This window comes from Phyllostomus hastatus, unplaced genomic scaffold, assembly GCF_019186645.2.
Source record: "Phyllostomus hastatus isolate PE091 unplaced genomic scaffold, TTU_PhHast_1.1 phas_contig_5, whole genome shotgun sequence".
Lineage (NCBI taxonomy): Eukaryota > Metazoa > Chordata > Mammalia > Chiroptera > Phyllostomidae > Phyllostomus > Phyllostomus hastatus.
In genome coordinates this window covers 6,509,656-6,526,328 of record NW_025333897.1, presented here as the reverse complement: position 1 = coordinate 6,526,328, position 16,673 = coordinate 6,509,656, and the positions used below count along the sequence as shown (strand labels likewise).

Genomic DNA, 16,673 nt, shown 5'->3' with positions numbered 1-16,673 from the left:
GCTTTTGCCCTTCAATTGTTAACTGATTAATCTTTCTTGTCTCTTCCTTCCACTCATGGCCTGATGTAATTTAATTTCAGAGGTCTCAGAATTTTCTCCTTGTCAGCAGCCAGTGCTGCCTCAGTCTGGGCCGAGACTCTCTCTTTCAGACTCCAAATCTCCCCCACCCCCAATCCGCCCCAGCAGTGGGCCACTCAGAGTCTGTCCCATGACCAACACCCAGTTTCCCCTTTTCTCTCCTTAGCCCAGGCCCAAGGAGCTGTGGGGTGTGACGCCTGGATGGGGGTGGGGGGGCTTCCTGCTGCTGGCCCATCCCCCCAGTGCCCTAACCTCAGGTTCCTCCTTCCCCAGCCCTAGCCCAAGCCCTAGCCCCAGCCCTAGCCCCAGCCCTCCTGCTGAGGGCTAGAAGTCCCTGTCTCCTCCTGGGTGGCCTCCCTCAGTCCTCATTTCCAGCCACTTCCTCATCTGATGAAGCAGCCCAGCCCAGCCCAGCACAGTTGTCACTGCATTGTCCCCCACCTGCCTCACCCTAACCCCCAATCTTGTGTCTGTGATGTATATGTATCTGTGTCACTGTCTGTTCCTCTGCCTCTTTCTCTGTCTTACCATCATTTTCTCCTCTATCTTGGCTCTTTTTGCTTTCTGTCTAAGAGTCAAGTATCTGTCTTCAAGTTCTGGGTTCCATTTCCACATTTATTTGCTGTGTGATCTTGGGCAAGTGTGTTTACTTTTCTGTAAAATGGGGTTAAGAGCATCTATGTCAGAAGGGTGTAGTTGGGTTAAATGAGTCAGCACTTGGGACAGAGTGCCTGCACATTATTAGTGCCCATATCCTGATGGCTCTTTTTAATATGCCATGAACATCACAAAGTTCTGATTCTCTAATAATTATAGCAGGCACTTATAAAAAGATGACAAATGTCAGCTGCTGTTCTAGAAACATTAATTTATTTGATCCCACAACTCCCTATAAAGTAGGTACTATTTTATTCCCCATTTTACAGATGAGAAACTGAGGCCCAGAGAGGTTGAGAGACTTGCTTAAGGTTGCCCAGCCAGGAAGAGCTGGCTTCAATCATAGCCAGCCACTGATCTTCCTGTTATAATGTGTGACCCCCTGATTGGGGATGGAGGTCAAGTTCATATATACACCCTTTGGCCTTCATGTCCAGCCATTGGGGGCTATAGCATTGCCCCTGGAGTGTCTGGGCTTGATTCTTTCTGGTGTTATCTCTCTGTCCCTCCTCCCTGTTGTCCCCTCCTCCCTCCTGCCACCACCCACCTCAGACTTCCTCCTTCACTTGGTTGGTCACATCCCACTGGCCCTTGGACTGTAGTATCCAGCAGTGTTGCCTGCATCATGGGGGGCCTTGGACCCTCCAACAGGCTCCTGCTCCTGCCTCTTCTTCTGACTGTGGGTGGTGAGTTGAGAACTTCTGCAGCTGCCTCCAGAGTCCCTGGGCTCGGCTCGGGGCAAGGCAGGGAGGGAGCAGGGTAGGAGGAGAGAACCAAAGAGGAAGATTGGGATAAGAGCAGATCTCCAGCCCCCCAAACCCTATGGGTCTCTCCCAGAACCTGAGACTCCAATATTTGGCCTCTGGCAGAAGCCGAGGACAAGGGATGGGACCCTAAGAGTGTTGTAACAGGAGAAGTCGGTATAGAAGTTACATAGTCCTGTGACCTTTATGTTGGCCACAGGCCTTACCAGAGGTTGCTCTACACCATGGCCCCCTAGCAAAATTCAATTTCCCCAGCTTCTACCCTCCATGCCCGAATTTACCTTCTTTTTCTCTCCTCAGGCCTCAGCCTTGTCCAGGCCCAGAGCGGTATGCCTAGACCCTGAAATCCCCTTCCCTACTTCCAAAAAACCTCCCCATTTTTTCCCAAATCTCTCCAACCCTCCTCCTGCTGACACTCCTTCCCAATTTCCCGACTCCTACTGATCTCCTCTGACCCCTGTGTCATATACATTGCCAGAATGCAACTGCTCAGTAGTAAGCCCTGGTGTGCTGGCGGGTATTGTGCTGGGGGACCTGGTGCTCACCCTCCTCATTGCCTTGGCCGTGTACTCTCTGGGCCGGCTGGTCCCTCGAGGGAGAGGAGCTGTAGAGGGTGAGTGGGGCTGGAAGGGGATGGGGCCTTCTGGGGATTGCCTGGAGGGGAGGGGTAAACTCCCAAATCACAATCATCCATGGGGATGATGATGGAGGGGCTGATTTTACATCAATCAAATAATCCCAATTTACCACCTGGTCTGTCTTTGTACCCTGTGCTACTCCCCACCCCTAGCAGTGACCCAGAAACAGCACATCACTGAGACAGAGTCGCCTTATCAGGTGAGGAAACTAGCTTCTTTTTCTTCTATCTCACTCCTGCCCTGTGGGTGTCTGTCCTAAACACTGCCCCTACCCCAAGTTCCTCTAGAACTTAGACTCTAAAACCACTTTCTTGAAGCTCCTCAAACCCTTGAAGACTAATGGGACATCTGTCCAAAACTAATTTCAGTGATTAATCATGATCTTATGCTCAGCTTAAAATGTGTGGAGAGGAAATATAGGGATATTTTGCCTTTGCAAAGGCAAACACAGGCCTTAGCCAGAAGGCAGTCTCTGAATTGTTCTGGAAAAGCCCAGCCTAGGACAGGCTGATTTCTGGGAGAAGCTCTCATCAGTGTAGATGATATAATTCAATAGGAGTTTGGTAACTCTAAAGAGAGGAGTTCTAGAATTGGGGGTGGGGGCTGGGATCCTGCATCCTTTTGAAAAGCTGATGAAAGCTAGAGACTCCTCAGAAAAATCCACACAAAAAATAGAAAATTGTGCATATAATCTAGGAGTGGTTTAAATATCTTTGAAATCCTTAAGAACCACGATGCAGATAAAGGGATCTTTCTATCTTCTGCCTATCTGTCAACATCACTCTTAATCCTTTAGGGGGTCATGAGCTCTTCTGTGAATCTGATGGAAACCAAATAGATCCCTCCCCAAGGTGCATATATGCACACCCAGTCTGACTATATGCATATGATTTCAGGGGTTCTATGTGATGCCTGCCTTTTGGGGCCATAGACCCCACCCCCCCCATAACTACAATCCCTGCTCTGTGAAATCTGTTTTACTTGTCTGCAACCAGTTTTGCTTTGCCTCATTTGTGATAAAAAGTCTCTTTGTAAAGTGTAAGAATCTTGAGTTTGGCTCTGTGATGTCCAGAGGACTGAAGGGGCTTTCCAGTTCCTGTGGTCAGTGAAATATTAGGGAAAAGCATTGCTCCACTTTATTTGTTGAGCACGTATGTGTACGAGATACTGAGGACACAGCAGCAGAGCTTATATCCTAGTTGGGGAGACAGACTTGAAGCAAATGAACAAATAAGATCATTTGGGAAGGCATCATGAAGGAATAAAGCAGACTGATGTGACGGTGACTGGGGTGTGGGGTGGGGGGGAGAAACCACAGATGGGGAAATTAAGAAATGCCTTTCTGAGGAAGTGACATGAGCTAAGACTTGAAGGGGGAGAAGGAACCATTCATGAGAATACTTAGGGGACTGGTGTTCCAGGCAGAGTAGTATGTGCAAAGGCCCTGAGGCTGGGGCATAATGATGAGGCAGAAGAGAAAGGAGAACTTTGAAGGCACTTAAATCTAGATGTCTAACATGGCTGCAAGGTTGAAAAAGCTACCAGGGCACTTGCAGGCCACTGGGAGAAGGTTGGATTGCGTTTTACATTTATTTGGTGGACCCCTTCCACTGATGGTCCCCACTCTGTCCATCCCTTTAGGAGCTCCAAGGTCAGAGGTCAGATGTCTACAGTGACCTCAACACACAGAGGCAGTATTACAAATGAGCCCAAACCATGGCAGTCAACAACCTGATGCCTGGATGCAGCCATTCCCAATGCCTACCCAGCACCCTATTCCTACTCCAACCAAGATACAGATCTACAGAGTGCCCTCTCTGAAATATTCCACTTTCCCACACCCCTGCCCCCAAATAAACATGGAACACAAAACACTGTTGAGTTTTTCCAGATCCCTGGGCTGAGGTGATGGGGATATGTGGAGTTCTGGGAGGGTAGGTCATGTACCCAGAAATAACTAAATGAGAGGGAGGCTTTGGGGACCCTGGGTTCTTTGAGGAAGAATTAGAAGTAGAGGTATTTCAATTGCTTTATTCCAGCCCAAGTGGGGGAATGGGTTTTCTGTGCCGCCACATGCAATCCAGAATGAGAAGGTCAGAAGTCGAAGGTCAAAGTTACAGGGTGTCAGCCCCTGCCAGGCATGTTGATATAGACTTTACCATCTTCTGGGGGTGGGGGAGAGAAAGCATCAGGCCTGACCACCCACCACCCACCTACATCTCCACCTCCCTGGGGACCCCCACCTCAGGGGTTTCCTCAGGAGTTCCCCTAGCAGCACCCCCAGGGTTTCCCCAGAAGCACCTCCAGGGCTTCCCCAGGGGGAGGCGGGGGCCTCCAGGGAAACCTCTTCCCTAGGGACACCACCCCCACTCCAGGCCCTGCCCTGTCTCTGCCCTCACCTTGGGTGGGCCTGTCACGTGGGATGGCACACATAAACACCACCACCACGATCAGCAGAGATACAATGGCATCAGCAGCCACAAGGCCTACCAGGAGTGGCAGGGGGAGGGGCCCACATCCGGAATAGGAACCTGGAGGGTGGGGGCCAAAACAAGAAGACAGATGAGGGGGTTTCAGGCTTTCAGGACTGTGCTTTGGTCATATGAGTAGAGGAAGTCCCTGAGGGGTGACCCAGGTTCCCTGGGGTTGCACTTGGGGCATAAAAAGGGAGATGGAGATCCAGAGAGAGTCTGGGGTATCCCAGCATAGTGAGACATATGCTGTGCTTTGGGCATAGTGGGTACTCCTGAAGAGAGGTGGGGTGGGGGTGGGGTGGGAGGGAGGGTGTTGGTCGAGTCCCTAGGGCTTCAATTTGGTGAAGGGGGCAGTGAGTGAGATAGGGATCCGGGGGCTCTGATTTGGGGATGAGAGGTGAAATGGTGACATGGAGAGCTGCTGGGGGTATTTCAGGATCCGAAAGCCCACTTTAGGGATGGAAACAGTACCTGAAGAAGCATGGCAAAGGGGGTGTGTTGATTTCTCACCTGGGATTATTTGAGCTGCAGCCACTGTGGAAAGAGAGGGAAGGTAATCAGTGGGGAGAGGTAGTTCCCAAAATAGAGTGCAGGGAAAGGTGATGTCCTGAGAAGTAAGCTCTGCTCCAAAAGATCAAATGAGAAAGAGGGGCCGAATGTGAGGGGAGCTCCTGGAGAAGCAGAGAGAGACAGGAAATGAGAAGAAGCAGAGAGGCCCAGCAGTGAGAAGAGGAAGGAGATTAACAGGCAAGCACTCCAGAACTTAACTTCCCTCCACAAAGAGCCAGGCCCCAAAGCCAAATGAATCTCAGTGAAGGGAAGGGGGAAGGGAAGAGGGAAGGGAAAGAGCACTGGGAGAAGGATATGCCCTCATTGCCCCTCCCTTCAAATGCCACCAAAGCCGCCCCTTTCACAAATACTCTGGCTGACACTAGCCCTTCCCATAACTGCTGGCTTCACCTGAGAGTAAAAGCAGGAGCACCGTGTTGCTTGGAGGGATCATGGTGGGCTGGGGGCCGGAAGGGGTCTGGCGGAGGCTTTAGTCCAGACAGGTTCTGAGGAACAGTGTGGGAGAAGAGTGGTAGCAAAAGCGGATGTCACCCTGCTGGTGGTAAAGCCAACTGCTTCCTGGGGTGGGTGAGGGGTGGGCAGGGGGAGGAGAAGAAGTGATGGATCCCTGTCATTGCCTATGGGGACAAAGTTACCAGACAGGGGACCTGGCCCTGAGTGTGTCAGCCTGTTGTGTGTGGGTTCTTGACTCCATGTAAGAAAGATTTCACAACGTGAGTCCAGGTGACTACAAGGATACATTTTTTAAAGCTGGGGACAGTGAAACAAGGAAGGGCCAAGCATAGAAGAAGCAACAGGAGAGCCTGGGCTGGGCTGTCTTAGCTCACTTGGAAATCAGAGACAAGTGGGCCTTGGGACAGGTTGAGGGGATTAGCCTGGGATGAGTTGCTGCTGCCCATTGCTCCCATGATTGCAAGTCTCAGGGTCCCTTAGAGTTTAGGAGACTCATACCTGTCGGGGAAGAAGAAAGGGAAGAAGAGGGAAATGAAAATGGCATGGGCTGCTCCGCAAAGGGAGAATTCACTCATTGGGTTCTTTGTCTCAAGGCTTTTATCTCTCTCTTTCAGTCAGGAATCTTATGGTAGGTCTTAGGGGAGGGTGTCAGAGGAATATTTATTGGTTTCCCAGGTGTGTTTTTTCAGGTCTTGGTCTCTACTGATTGGTCAGTGCCAGAGCAGGTGGTCATTGCAGCTGGTCCTGGCATCTGCCCATATGGTTTTGCTGGTTTTCTGGGCCTGGAGCTGAAATACAATGGAGGCCTGGATGTTATCACCAGGGAGGTGAACTCCTGTATCTGGCTCTAAATTGCTTGGCCTATTTGTTCAGCTATCTGTCTCAGTTTCCTTGTTTCACTTGCCAAGGAATTCTAGCTTCTTACTATCTGGTCTCAGTGGCAAAACCAGTTGTTTCCACTGTGTGTGTTGGGGGGCGGGCGGGGCAGGGGCATAGCAGGAGGACAGGTGGTGGGTCCCTGTGACCGCCTTTGGGGCCAAATTAGGGGGAGGGTCAGAGGCCAGGGAAGTTGCTATGATTGTCCAGGTGGGAGGTGACAGGTGGACGAGGGTGTGGGCACTGGGGAGATTCTGGAACGATTTTGGAGGTAGAGCCAACAAAAGTTGTTGATGGAGTAGATAAGGGTTTGTATGGATGGGAGAGAGGGATCCAGAAGGACCAAAGTTTCTGGCCTAAGCAACTGAAAAGACAGAGCATTTTTTGACGGAATGGAGGAGGGGACGTGCTGGAGGTTTGGGCACAATGAGTTGGAAATGCCTGCTAGATCTCCCTGTGGAGAAGTTGAATGACCACAGCTGCCTTTTTGAGTTCAGGGGTTAAGTCTGGTCTAGAGATGTAAATTTGGGGGTTGATGGCCTATGGATGGTATTTAAAGCCAGAGACTGGATGAGATCACCAAGTTAGTATGATGGAGAACCACTCTTCCCCTCCACCCCAAGAACGGGTGAAGAGGGGGAAATAGCTAGGAAAACTGAGAAGGAGCAGCAAGTGAGAGAGGAGAACCACCAGGAGAGCATGGATTCTTGGAAGCAGGGGAGAAATATGATTAACGCTTGTCAGTGCTGTGGATAGTAATGAAGATGGGAACTGAGAACAACAGCCTCTGCCTGGAATGTCAGTCAGCTCCAGGGTGGGAATTCCTGACTGCTTAGTTCACAGCTACACCCCAGCATCCACCAAAGTGCGTCCCCTGCAGTAATACATTATTTTAAGTGATGAATGAATTAAATGAGAACTGACCTCTGAAAAAGGAGAAGGTGATACGAGGGAAAGGGAGAAATTTGAGTTCACCTTTGTTATTCTTACCTACAGACCTTTCCTCCCGGTAGACCAGGAAGTCCGGACCCCAAGCCCCTCCTCCCACAACCCTCTAATATTGCACGCACCCCCAGCACCAGCCTTGGGCCCAGCAGTTGAGGTCTTCAGCACGCCCTGGACAGAGTCCCACTAAGTCCACGCCCCCAGTACCCTTCTCCTCCTTCACGAGTCCAGTATCCCAGGCCCTTTTCCCGCAGACCAAAGCTGGGGAGCCTACCATATCTCTCTCCCAACACTCTCAAGTTGGGCGCTCAAAGTCAGTCAGCCCAGGCATTTCATTGCCTGGGTTTGTTAAAGCGCGACGCGGGGACTCCCGGGCTGTGGGCGGGGCTCTACTCAGGACGGGCGGTGCCAGACCAAGTTTAAAAACTCGCGGCTGGCAGGGCCCAAGATCGGGGACCCAGCGGCGGCTCCGCGGGTTAACAGCGAGGCTGGCGCAGCGCCGAGGCCGGGGCCCTGGGGGCCCGCAGTCTGCGCAACGGAATCCCCGAGGTAATGGAGGGACTGGAGGTGAGGCCCACTCGGCCCCAGAAGAGTGAGGGGCTGGGAGTCGGACTTTTAGAGTCCTGAGGGACAGGGCTAGAGTATCAGATTCTGGGTTCTGAGACTGAGGGTACCGAGTGTTTGGAGGGGAAAAAGGGCCAGTATTCTGGGGTCATGGTGGAGGAGCAGCTGCAATTCTGGGTTCTTTGGTCCTGGGGGTAAGGGGACTGGGATCCGGGTCCTGGGGATGAAAGGGCGCTGAGCACGGATTCTTGATCCTGTGGGAGGAGGGGGCTGGCGGCCGGGATTCCTTTCCCTAGAAATCTCGGCAGGATTGAGTCCTTAGGAGCGCGGCTGTTTAAAATTAGCCACGAGTCTCAGTGGGAAGGTCCAGCGCCTGGCCGCAGGGCCCACGTTGGCCGTGATTCTCCCCCCCACCCCTCCGGGACTTGCCGAGTGGCCACCCGTCCCAGGTTCCGGGACTGAGCAGGAATTCCCCATGTGCGGGGATTCCACGAGAGCTACGCTTGGCCGCACGCCCCGCCTGTAAACCGGACCCCTGGGGCGGGACTGAGAGAGGAAGAGGGAAATGGAAGATTCCCTTGCGGGAGCGCCGTGACGTCAGCGCGTAGCTTCTGAGCCGTTTCCGTGTCTCCCTGCTACCCTTAACTCTTCCTCCGCCGGAACTCGGAAGGGTGGGGGTTGAGTGAGGATACGGACATACTGGGTTGTGTGAACGAGGCGTCTGGGAACTGGGACTCCCAGGTCGTAGGGAGGAGGATGCTGAAGGTCCAGACTCCTGCGGGATGTGGCTTGGATTCCTGGGTCTGAAGGTGGGGATGGGGTCTGAACCTCTGTATCTCTGAGGAGCTCCAGGGAGTTACTGACGCTTGGTTCCCCCAGGAGAGGGGCTGGGGATGCTGCGGGGCTGCTTCTTGGGCAGAAAGATGTTGGGAGCCTGGATGTGCGTGTCCAGGATCTGATGCTAGACAACCCCTGAGACCTCAGGACTGGGAGATCTGGAGGTGGGATTTTTCACGGAAGTCGGGGGTGGGGTGGGGGGGCTCACAGAGGGGCACCCTCCTCCTCAGTCCTCAGTTTCCATGATGCTGGTGGAAAGTTGGGTCAGAGGGGAAAGTGCGGAGCAAAAGGAAGGAAATAGCGGAGGCGGGCAGGCACCACACCCGAAACCTTATATAGGTTTTGGAGTTCTCAGGCGGCATTAGTGTGCCAATTTTTCCACGAGGGAGAGTGAGGAGTGCAGGAGGGTGCCCAAATCCTTTGTCTACGACTTGGATCCTGATTACTTCTGCCCCCCCCACCCCCCACGCCCTACTTCCACCTCACAGTGAGCCGGAATGAGCGCAGCCACTGCCCCTCACAGACGGTGAAAAAGCTCCTGGAAGAACAGAGGCGCCGTCAACAGCAGCCAGACGCTGGTGGGGCACCGGTGAGGCCCATGAAACCCTGTCCACCACAATTCTCAGGAGACTATGTCCTATTGGGCAGGAATTTGCTGGCCTGCTGGGTCCTCAGGGCTGATGAGAGATACAGTCCCGACTTAGACGACCTATAGACGGGGAATGGATGCTGAGGAATCTCCAGGTAAATTCAACCATGTTCCTTTTTGCTTATGTCTCTACAGGGACAGTTCCTACCTCCACTGGCCCAGCCCCTGATGCCATCTGTGAACAAGGGTGAGGTTGGTAAGTCTGGAAACTCATTTTGGTTTCTTCAGCTCCCAGCCCAGCTTCTCTCAGGGACTCACAACCCAACTCTTACAACTTTGGGAAAATTGGGAGTCAGGCTCTGATTCTTGCTGGGACCCAGTGGAAGTCTCATCTCCCAGAGGTTCTCTGCAGTGCAGTAGTCTATGCACATAGTCCTTTGGTGTCCCAGAGACCTAGGCTCCCAGCCTTTTGGTGCTCTGGGAGTCTAGGCCCTCAACCCCTCAGCATCCTAGGACTTCGATTCCCTTGGTGTCCCAGGATTCTAGGTCCCAGAAGTACTAGCTTTCAGTACCTTGGGAGACTGTAGGTCTTCACACAGGTCCTCCAGCCTTGGCTATGACTTACCTAACTCTGATAATCAGGCCTGTCCCTAATCCTTCTCTCACATGCAGGCCATACCCACTTTCCGGCACATCAGGAGGCTGTGGGTTCTGGACTTGGTGGCCTGGCCCCAGCTACAGGCTTTCCAGATTGGAGCCCCAATACACATGCTGCCTACACAGACAGCCCCTACTCTTATCCTGCTTCTGCTGCCGAAGGTTTCCTGACTTCTGACTTTTGCCCACCGTTGGACCCAGGGCAGCCATATCCATTTCCCTTGGGAATGGAGGTGAGATGCAGAGTGTGAATGGAATCCTGGAGTGCCCCCAACATTTCCAGTTGATTTTATGTGACATTCTGAGTGGTCTGGGGCTGGGTTAAGGGCTCATTCCTCATGGGTAAATTTAAGGCCCAAAAGTCCAAGTTTACTTGGCACAGATGGGACATGCAGCCAGCTACTCTACCTCACACTCTATATGTGTGTGTGGTGGGGTTGGATTGGGAAGAGAGAATCCTCAGCTAACTGACTCTCCCCATTACCTGCACCCTTCAGGAACCCCTGGATTCCCAGCTTTATGCAGAACCTTCCCTGCCACAGGTGGGATCCTGGAAAGGTTCTGGACTCTCCTCAGGACCCCCACAGTTACCCCCTGTGGTTACCGGACCATCCCTGGACACAGCCCGTGCTCATATGCTGGCCTTGGGGCCACAGCAGCTGCTGGCCCAGGATGAGGAGGGAGACACGTGAGTATAGAGGAAAGGAGTCTGGGTTCCTGGCCTGGTTGGAGGGAAGAGGGACGGTACTCACTGCCACCCCGACCTGTCCTCAGGCTCCTGCACCTGTTGGCGGCTCGGGGGCTGCGCTGGGCAGCATATGCTGCAGCTGAGGTGCTCCAAATGTACAGACGTCTGGACATTCGTGAGCATAAGGGCAAGGTGAGGGCCAGGGGCCTGGACTTCTGAAATCTTAGGGCAGAGGGTTTGAGGGCCTGGGTTCCTGATTTTCAGAGGGCAGTGGGTTTTGGACTCAGACTGACTTTTCTTGTCATCTGCAGACTCCTCTCCTGGTGGCTGCTGCTGCTAACCAACCTCTGATTGTGGAGGATCTACTGAATCTGGGAGCAGAGCCCAATGCTACTGACCATCAGGGACGTTCTGTCTTGCATGTGGCTGCTGCCTATGGGCTTCCAGGAGTCCTCTCGGTATGGCTGTGGCAGGTGGGGTTCACTGATTGCCCAGATCCTGGCTTCCAGGACTGGGAGGCCTGAGAGGACCCTGATTGACCACTCCACCTTCTCTTCCTTCCAGGCTGTGATTAACTCAGGGGTCCAGGTTGACCTAGAAGCCAGAGACTTTGAGGGTGAGTTGGATTATGGACAGGGCCAGTGTGGCAGGTGGGACAGGGCAGGGTGGGTGCTCCAGATGCAGAACGCTTACTCTCTCCATTCTGCAGGCCTCACCCCACTCCACACAGCCATCCTGGCCCTCAATGTTGCTATGCTCCCACCCGACCTGTGTCCCAGGGTGCTAAATACTCAGGCCCGAGACAGGCTGTCTTGCGTCCAAACGTTGCTGCACATGGGTGCCGATCACACCAGTCAGGTGAGATGGGCTATGGGCAGCCAGCCCCAAGGAGGTCTTGTGGGATGGGGGTACCTCACTAGTACTTACTTTGCATCTTCCCAGCTATGTATCCTGGAGCACATGATATCACTTCTCTGTGCCCCGGTTGTCAACTGGAAATAATATTACTGATCTCAGTTTATGTTTATCAAGCACTTATTATACATCAAGAGCTAAGTTTCATAGATTAATTTATCGAATTCTCACAAACATCCTATGATGCCTATGTTATTGTTTTTTTACTTTACTGATACAGAAAGCAGAAGCACATGGTGTCAAAAATCTTACAGCTTATGAGTGTCAGAGAAGGGATTAGAAACCAATTAGTCTGATCCCAGAACTGAGCTTTTAACAATTATTCAGTATTATCCTCCTTTCCCTCTTTCACAAGCTAGCCAAGGGAATTAAAAGTCCATGTGTATTTTTGTTTGTTTGTTTGTTTTTGTTAAAGAATTTTGATACAGATAAAGTACAGAAAATAGTATGATGGCCCTGGCTGGGTAGCTAACTCAGTTGGTTAGAATGTTGTCCTGATAAACCAAGGTTATGGGTTCATTCCCTGGTCGGGGCACATACAAGAATCACAATCAGATACCAATGACTGCATAAGTAAACTTGAACGACAAATGGATGTTCCTCTCTCTCTCTCTCACTCTCTCTCAAATCAATAAATAAAAATTAAAAAGAAAAAATAAAATAGTATAATAAACTCCATGTACCAAACAAATATCAATAACCAGCAAATTATAGCCAGTCCTGTCTCATCTGTTCCTCTACCTAACTATATTATTGTTAATAAAATCTAAGCATATAATTTTATCCAAAAATATGTGTGTGTCTTTAAAAGGTAAGAACTTTTAACACCAATATCTACCTTAAAAATAATTAACAATTTTATAATGTCAAATATCTTGGCTGTGTTCAAATTTTGTTTCGCTCTCAAGTGATATACATTTATTTTTTTCATTAAATAAAAAACAACCCTGGAGGATCCAAATAAAGCCCACATATTGCAATATGTCTTAGGTCACTCTCAATTTAGAGCTTCACCCTCTATCTCTGTTTTCATAATTTATTTGGTGAGCCAACAAGGTTATTTTACCCTGTATAAACACATAACATCTTTTTAAATATTTATTTATTTATTTTTAGAGAGAGGGAGGGAGGGAGAAAAAGGGAGAGACACAGTAATGTGTGGTTGCCCCTTGCACGCCCCCAGCCGGGAACCTGGCCTACAACCTAGGCTTATGTTCCGCCTGGGAATCAAACTGATAACTTTTTGCTTTGCAGGCTGGCACTCAATCTACTGAACCGTACCAGTCAGGGCTTTTTAATGTTTGTTATCATTACAAACTCTTCAAAGGCTCATACTAAAGTTTCATTGAGGAAAATGGCGTTATTTGCTCCAAAATATGAAGAGAACAGCTTAATATGGAAATGGATATAGGCTTAGTTTAGTCTATTGATTAATGTTGCTCAGTTCTTATATTTGTAAATAAAGTGCAGTCCATGTGGGATGTGAGTACTTTTGTGCTTAATAGAATGTGGGTTGGCCAGGCCAACTGCTAGTGCAGAGAGCCCCTTTGGAAGATTAGGAAAAGAGCCTTTTTCTTCAGACACTTGGGCTGGAGAATTATCTTAATAAATATAAAGTTCTGTGATTTGTATGATGCAAATGGTAGGTACCCCCTTAAACATTTTTGTATAGTGTACAACCCACACAACTGTATAAGGCACCCCTGGGTGCTTAAAGAGGAGAGGCAGGGTTTCTAAAGGCTTTTGGGCTCTGTGGGAGGGGGCCTGAATGTGAGGACTGGCCTGACCTCTGCTGTTCCTCTCCCCACAGGAGATCAAGAGCAACAAGACAGTTCTGCATTTGGCTGTGCAGGCCGCCAACCCCACCCTAGTTCAGCTGCTGCTGGAGCTGCCACAGGGAGACCTGCGAGCCTTTGTCAACATGAAGGTGGGGACCTAGGCTAGAATGGGCAGATTGCGAGAGATCTGGCATAGAGGGCAGTGGGATGTTGAGAGTCCTGTGGACTGTGACTGTGAGGGGATCATTGGCTGGGACCTGGGTGGGGACTGCACAGGATGTGGACATAAATGGATGGGATGTGTATGATGTAGACAGGGGTATGTGGAGTGTCATGGAGGGAGAAATATGTGCTATGGACATTGCAGAACGTGAAGTGTGATGTTGAGGCCCAGGCCAGCTGAATCTGAATCTTCAGCCCTCCCCTTACTTTCTCCAGGCCCATGGGAACACAGCGCTCCACATGGCAGCTGCCCTGCCCCCTGGCCCACCCCAGGAGGCCATAGTACGGAGCCTGCTGGCAGCTGGGGCAGATCCAACACTTCGAAACCTGGAGAATGAGCAGCCTGTCCACCTTCTGCGGCCTGGGCCGGGCCCTGAGGGGGTAAGCACTGAGCCCACCCTGATTGCAGTGTGGCCTCTGACCTAACAGGGTGAACTGCTGACCCTATACATTTCTGACCTTAGAGGGTTACTTGTGATCTCAGAAGGTGACCTTGACCCCTATCCAACCCTGACTTAAAATGTGACCTCTTACCTCAGTATTTGATCCCTTACCCTATAATGGTAACTCCTCCTGACCTCTACTTCAACCCTGACCTCAAAGTATGATCTCTACTTCCAATCCTGAATTCTGACCTCAAGGTATGACCTTGAATCCCCAGATATAACCTCCAATTCCTTGTCTCTAACCCTGAGTCCTGACCTCAAAGTGGGACCCCTGACCCCCAAATGGGATGGACCTCTGACCCTATGTCTCTACCCTTTAACTCCCAGGGAGTTCTCAGTGGGAAACCAAAGGTGGGAACACCCAACCAGCAACAGCTTTCTCTTCACTCCCAGTTCTGGCTCCTGAGCCATTTCTCAATATGTGAACCCAGACCTTCACCCGCAACTCTAAATCTTGACTCTGAATCTCTGATCTTCAAACCCAACTGACCCCACTCTACTTTTGTTCTTTAACCCCCAACTTCACCAGCTGTGCCCCTGCCACCTCTTGCAACCTCCAAAACATCTCCTGCCTTGTCTTGTTCACAGCTCCGGCAGTTATTGAAGAGGAGCCGCATGGCACCCCCAGGCCTGTCCTCTTAGGACTCAAATCCAGAACCTGGACTGATTTTCCAGTCCCCACCGTCCTGTGGGACAGCCAGCGTATGCTAATGTTGCAAATCCATGATAATGTATGTGGAATGTCCTGCCATTGGAGGTCTTACATTAAAACCCCAAAGTGGCTGCTGGGGGCGGGGTGGTAAACAGTCCCCAACATTTGGGGTGGTGTGCTATCCCTACCCCACCCACAAGGAGCCCCCTTGATGATTTCTGTGAAATCGAGGCCCCTTGATTGTTTCTATGAAACATCCTGGACCCTAACCCTTTCCCCACTGGGATCTTTTAGAATCCCCCTTTCCTAACTTAGCTTTTCATACCTGGAATCTGAGATGTAATTCTCCTACATGGTATTTGAGGCATCTCAAAACAGCTCCCGGTACCATCCTAGCAGAGCTGTTAAGATGAATCCCCCCAACCTCTTCAGGTCCTTAACCCTGAGATTTGGGAAGGACTCCTGGATTAGAGTCCCCTAAGTCCCACTGCTTTCTAATTCAAAAGTCAACCAGGCCCCAGTCCCAGACCTCTATTTCCAGTGAATCCCTCCCTGAAACTCCCTATTAAACTCAATTTGGACTAGAACTGTTATTGTCTAATCTCTGGAGGCATTGGTGTTGGGGAGTGGCTACGGTGCCTTGCTGGGGGGTAGTGATCAGGGGTGTCCAACCTTTTGGCGTCTCTGGGCCACACTGGAACAAGAGTTGTCTTGGCCCACACGTTAAATACATTGTGACACGTAATCACAAAATCTTATAATGTTTTAAGTAAACTTATGATTTTGTGTTGGGCTATATTCACAGCCATCCTGGGCTGCATGCGGGCATGGGCCTCAGGATGGACACCCCTGGTAGATGAATGTGCTTGGGTGGGAGTGTCTAGCAGATGCTGTGGGTGCTAAGTCCGTATCTCGTCACGCACCCCCTATGAACACACAGTGGTTTGATTGCCAGTGCCAGCACATGAAGCTTTGCCTGTGGGCATTATCAGGCCACTGGCGCCTGTCTGCCAGTGATATGAGCATGGCAAGCCTAAAATGCCAGGGAGTTCATGAAACTTCCCACTCTTGACAACCTTCAACCAGTGACTGATAGGAGATGGCATATGTCACTATTCCAGGTCCCTCCCCTCTGTGCGTGTTGTACCTGGCCTCTCAAAATTTCCCGACAGAAATAAGCTCCACTTTCCCCACAGAGGTTCTGGCTTAATAACATACTCTTGGCTGCTTTCCCTTTTCTATGTTACTTCCTGCCTCTCCTACCATCTCTTGCCTCTTCCAAATAATCTCAAATCCTTGCCTCAGCTTCTTCTGGAGAAACTCATACTAAGAAGAGCTCTACAATGTCCTCTATACTTGTCCCACAGGCTCTGCTCTGGCCTCTATCTCCATCTCATCACTCAAAGAGCCCCCACCCCAGAAAACCTTTTAACAAAAGTATTGGGATGACATTGGTTAATAACAGAATATAAGTTTCAAGTGTACAATCCTATAATTATCTGTAAATTGCATTGCGTTCTCACCACCCAAAGTCTAGACTTCTGTCATATATTTGGACCCATTGACTCACTTTGATCTTCAACCTCCTTCCCCTCTGGTAACTTTCATATTGTCTGTGTCTATAAGTTTTGTTTGTTGGTTGCCTTTTGATTTATATCCCACGTGACTGAAATCCTACAGTTCTTGTTTTTTTAATCTGACTTACTTCGATTAGCATGATATTCAAGATTTATCCATGTTACAAATGGCAGTGTTTCATCTTTTCTTATGGTTGAGTAGTATTCCATTATGTATGTATGCCATATCTTTATCCAGTCATTCATCAAAAGTATCCAGTCATTCATCAAAAGACACTTCTTAGGTTGTTTCC

The 16,673-nt window shown here is 50.4% G+C and overlaps 3 protein-coding genes across 6 annotated transcripts; 2 read left to right on the top strand and 1 right to left on the bottom strand.

The window, feature by feature from the left end:
• Positions 1–1,301: 1,301 nt before the first annotated feature.
• LOC123823829 (transmembrane immune signaling adaptor TYROBP) lies at positions 1,302–4,009 on the top strand. Of its 2 annotated transcripts, none has more exons than XM_045846858.1 (5): positions 1,302–1,421; positions 1,800–1,826; positions 1,978–2,112; positions 2,293–2,336; positions 3,779–4,009. In XM_045846858.1, exons 1-5 carry the CDS (start codon positions 1,361–1,363, stop codon positions 3,842–3,844), a joined length of 333 nt encoding a protein of 110 aa, XP_045702814.1. In that variant the 5' UTR covers positions 1,302–1,360; the 3' UTR covers positions 3,845–4,009. The 2 variants fall into 2 exon arrangements, with proteins under 2 accessions (XP_045702814.1, XP_045702813.1); XM_045846857.1 differs by having other exon boundaries at positions 2,290–2,336.
• A 144-nt stretch (positions 4,010–4,153) lies between these two features.
• On the bottom strand, positions 4,154–7,748 carry HCST (hematopoietic cell signal transducer). 3 transcript variants are annotated; one of them, XM_045846920.1, is made up of 5 exons: positions 7,730–7,748; positions 5,572–5,666; positions 5,122–5,145; positions 4,537–4,668; positions 4,154–4,302 (listed from the first exon to the last, which is right to left on the bottom strand). In XM_045846920.1, exons 2-5 carry the CDS (start codon positions 5,612–5,614, stop codon positions 4,262–4,264), a joined length of 240 nt encoding a protein of 79 aa, XP_045702876.1. In that variant the 5' UTR covers positions 5,615–5,666; positions 7,730–7,748; the 3' UTR covers positions 4,154–4,261. The 3 variants fall into 3 exon arrangements, with proteins under 3 accessions (XP_045702876.1, XP_045702878.1, XP_045702875.1); XM_045846922.1 differs by lacking the exon at positions 7,730–7,748 and having other exon boundaries at positions 4,154–4,299; positions 5,572–5,716; XM_045846919.1 differs by lacking the exon at positions 7,730–7,748 and having other exon boundaries at positions 5,572–5,712.
• Positions 7,749–8,592: 844 nt separating this feature from the next.
• On the top strand, positions 8,593–15,390 carry NFKBID (NFKB inhibitor delta). Its single transcript, XM_045846864.1, has 12 exons — positions 8,593–8,828; positions 9,345–9,445; positions 9,641–9,701; positions 10,118–10,335; positions 10,600–10,790; positions 10,877–10,982; positions 11,102–11,248; positions 11,355–11,406; positions 11,500–11,648; positions 13,516–13,632; positions 13,922–14,086; positions 14,740–15,390. Exons 3-12 carry the CDS (start codon positions 9,674–9,676, stop codon positions 14,791–14,793), a joined length of 1,227 nt encoding a protein of 408 aa, XP_045702820.1. The 5' UTR covers positions 8,593–8,828; positions 9,345–9,445; positions 9,641–9,673; the 3' UTR covers positions 14,794–15,390.
• Positions 15,391–16,673: the final 1,283 nt, after the last annotated feature.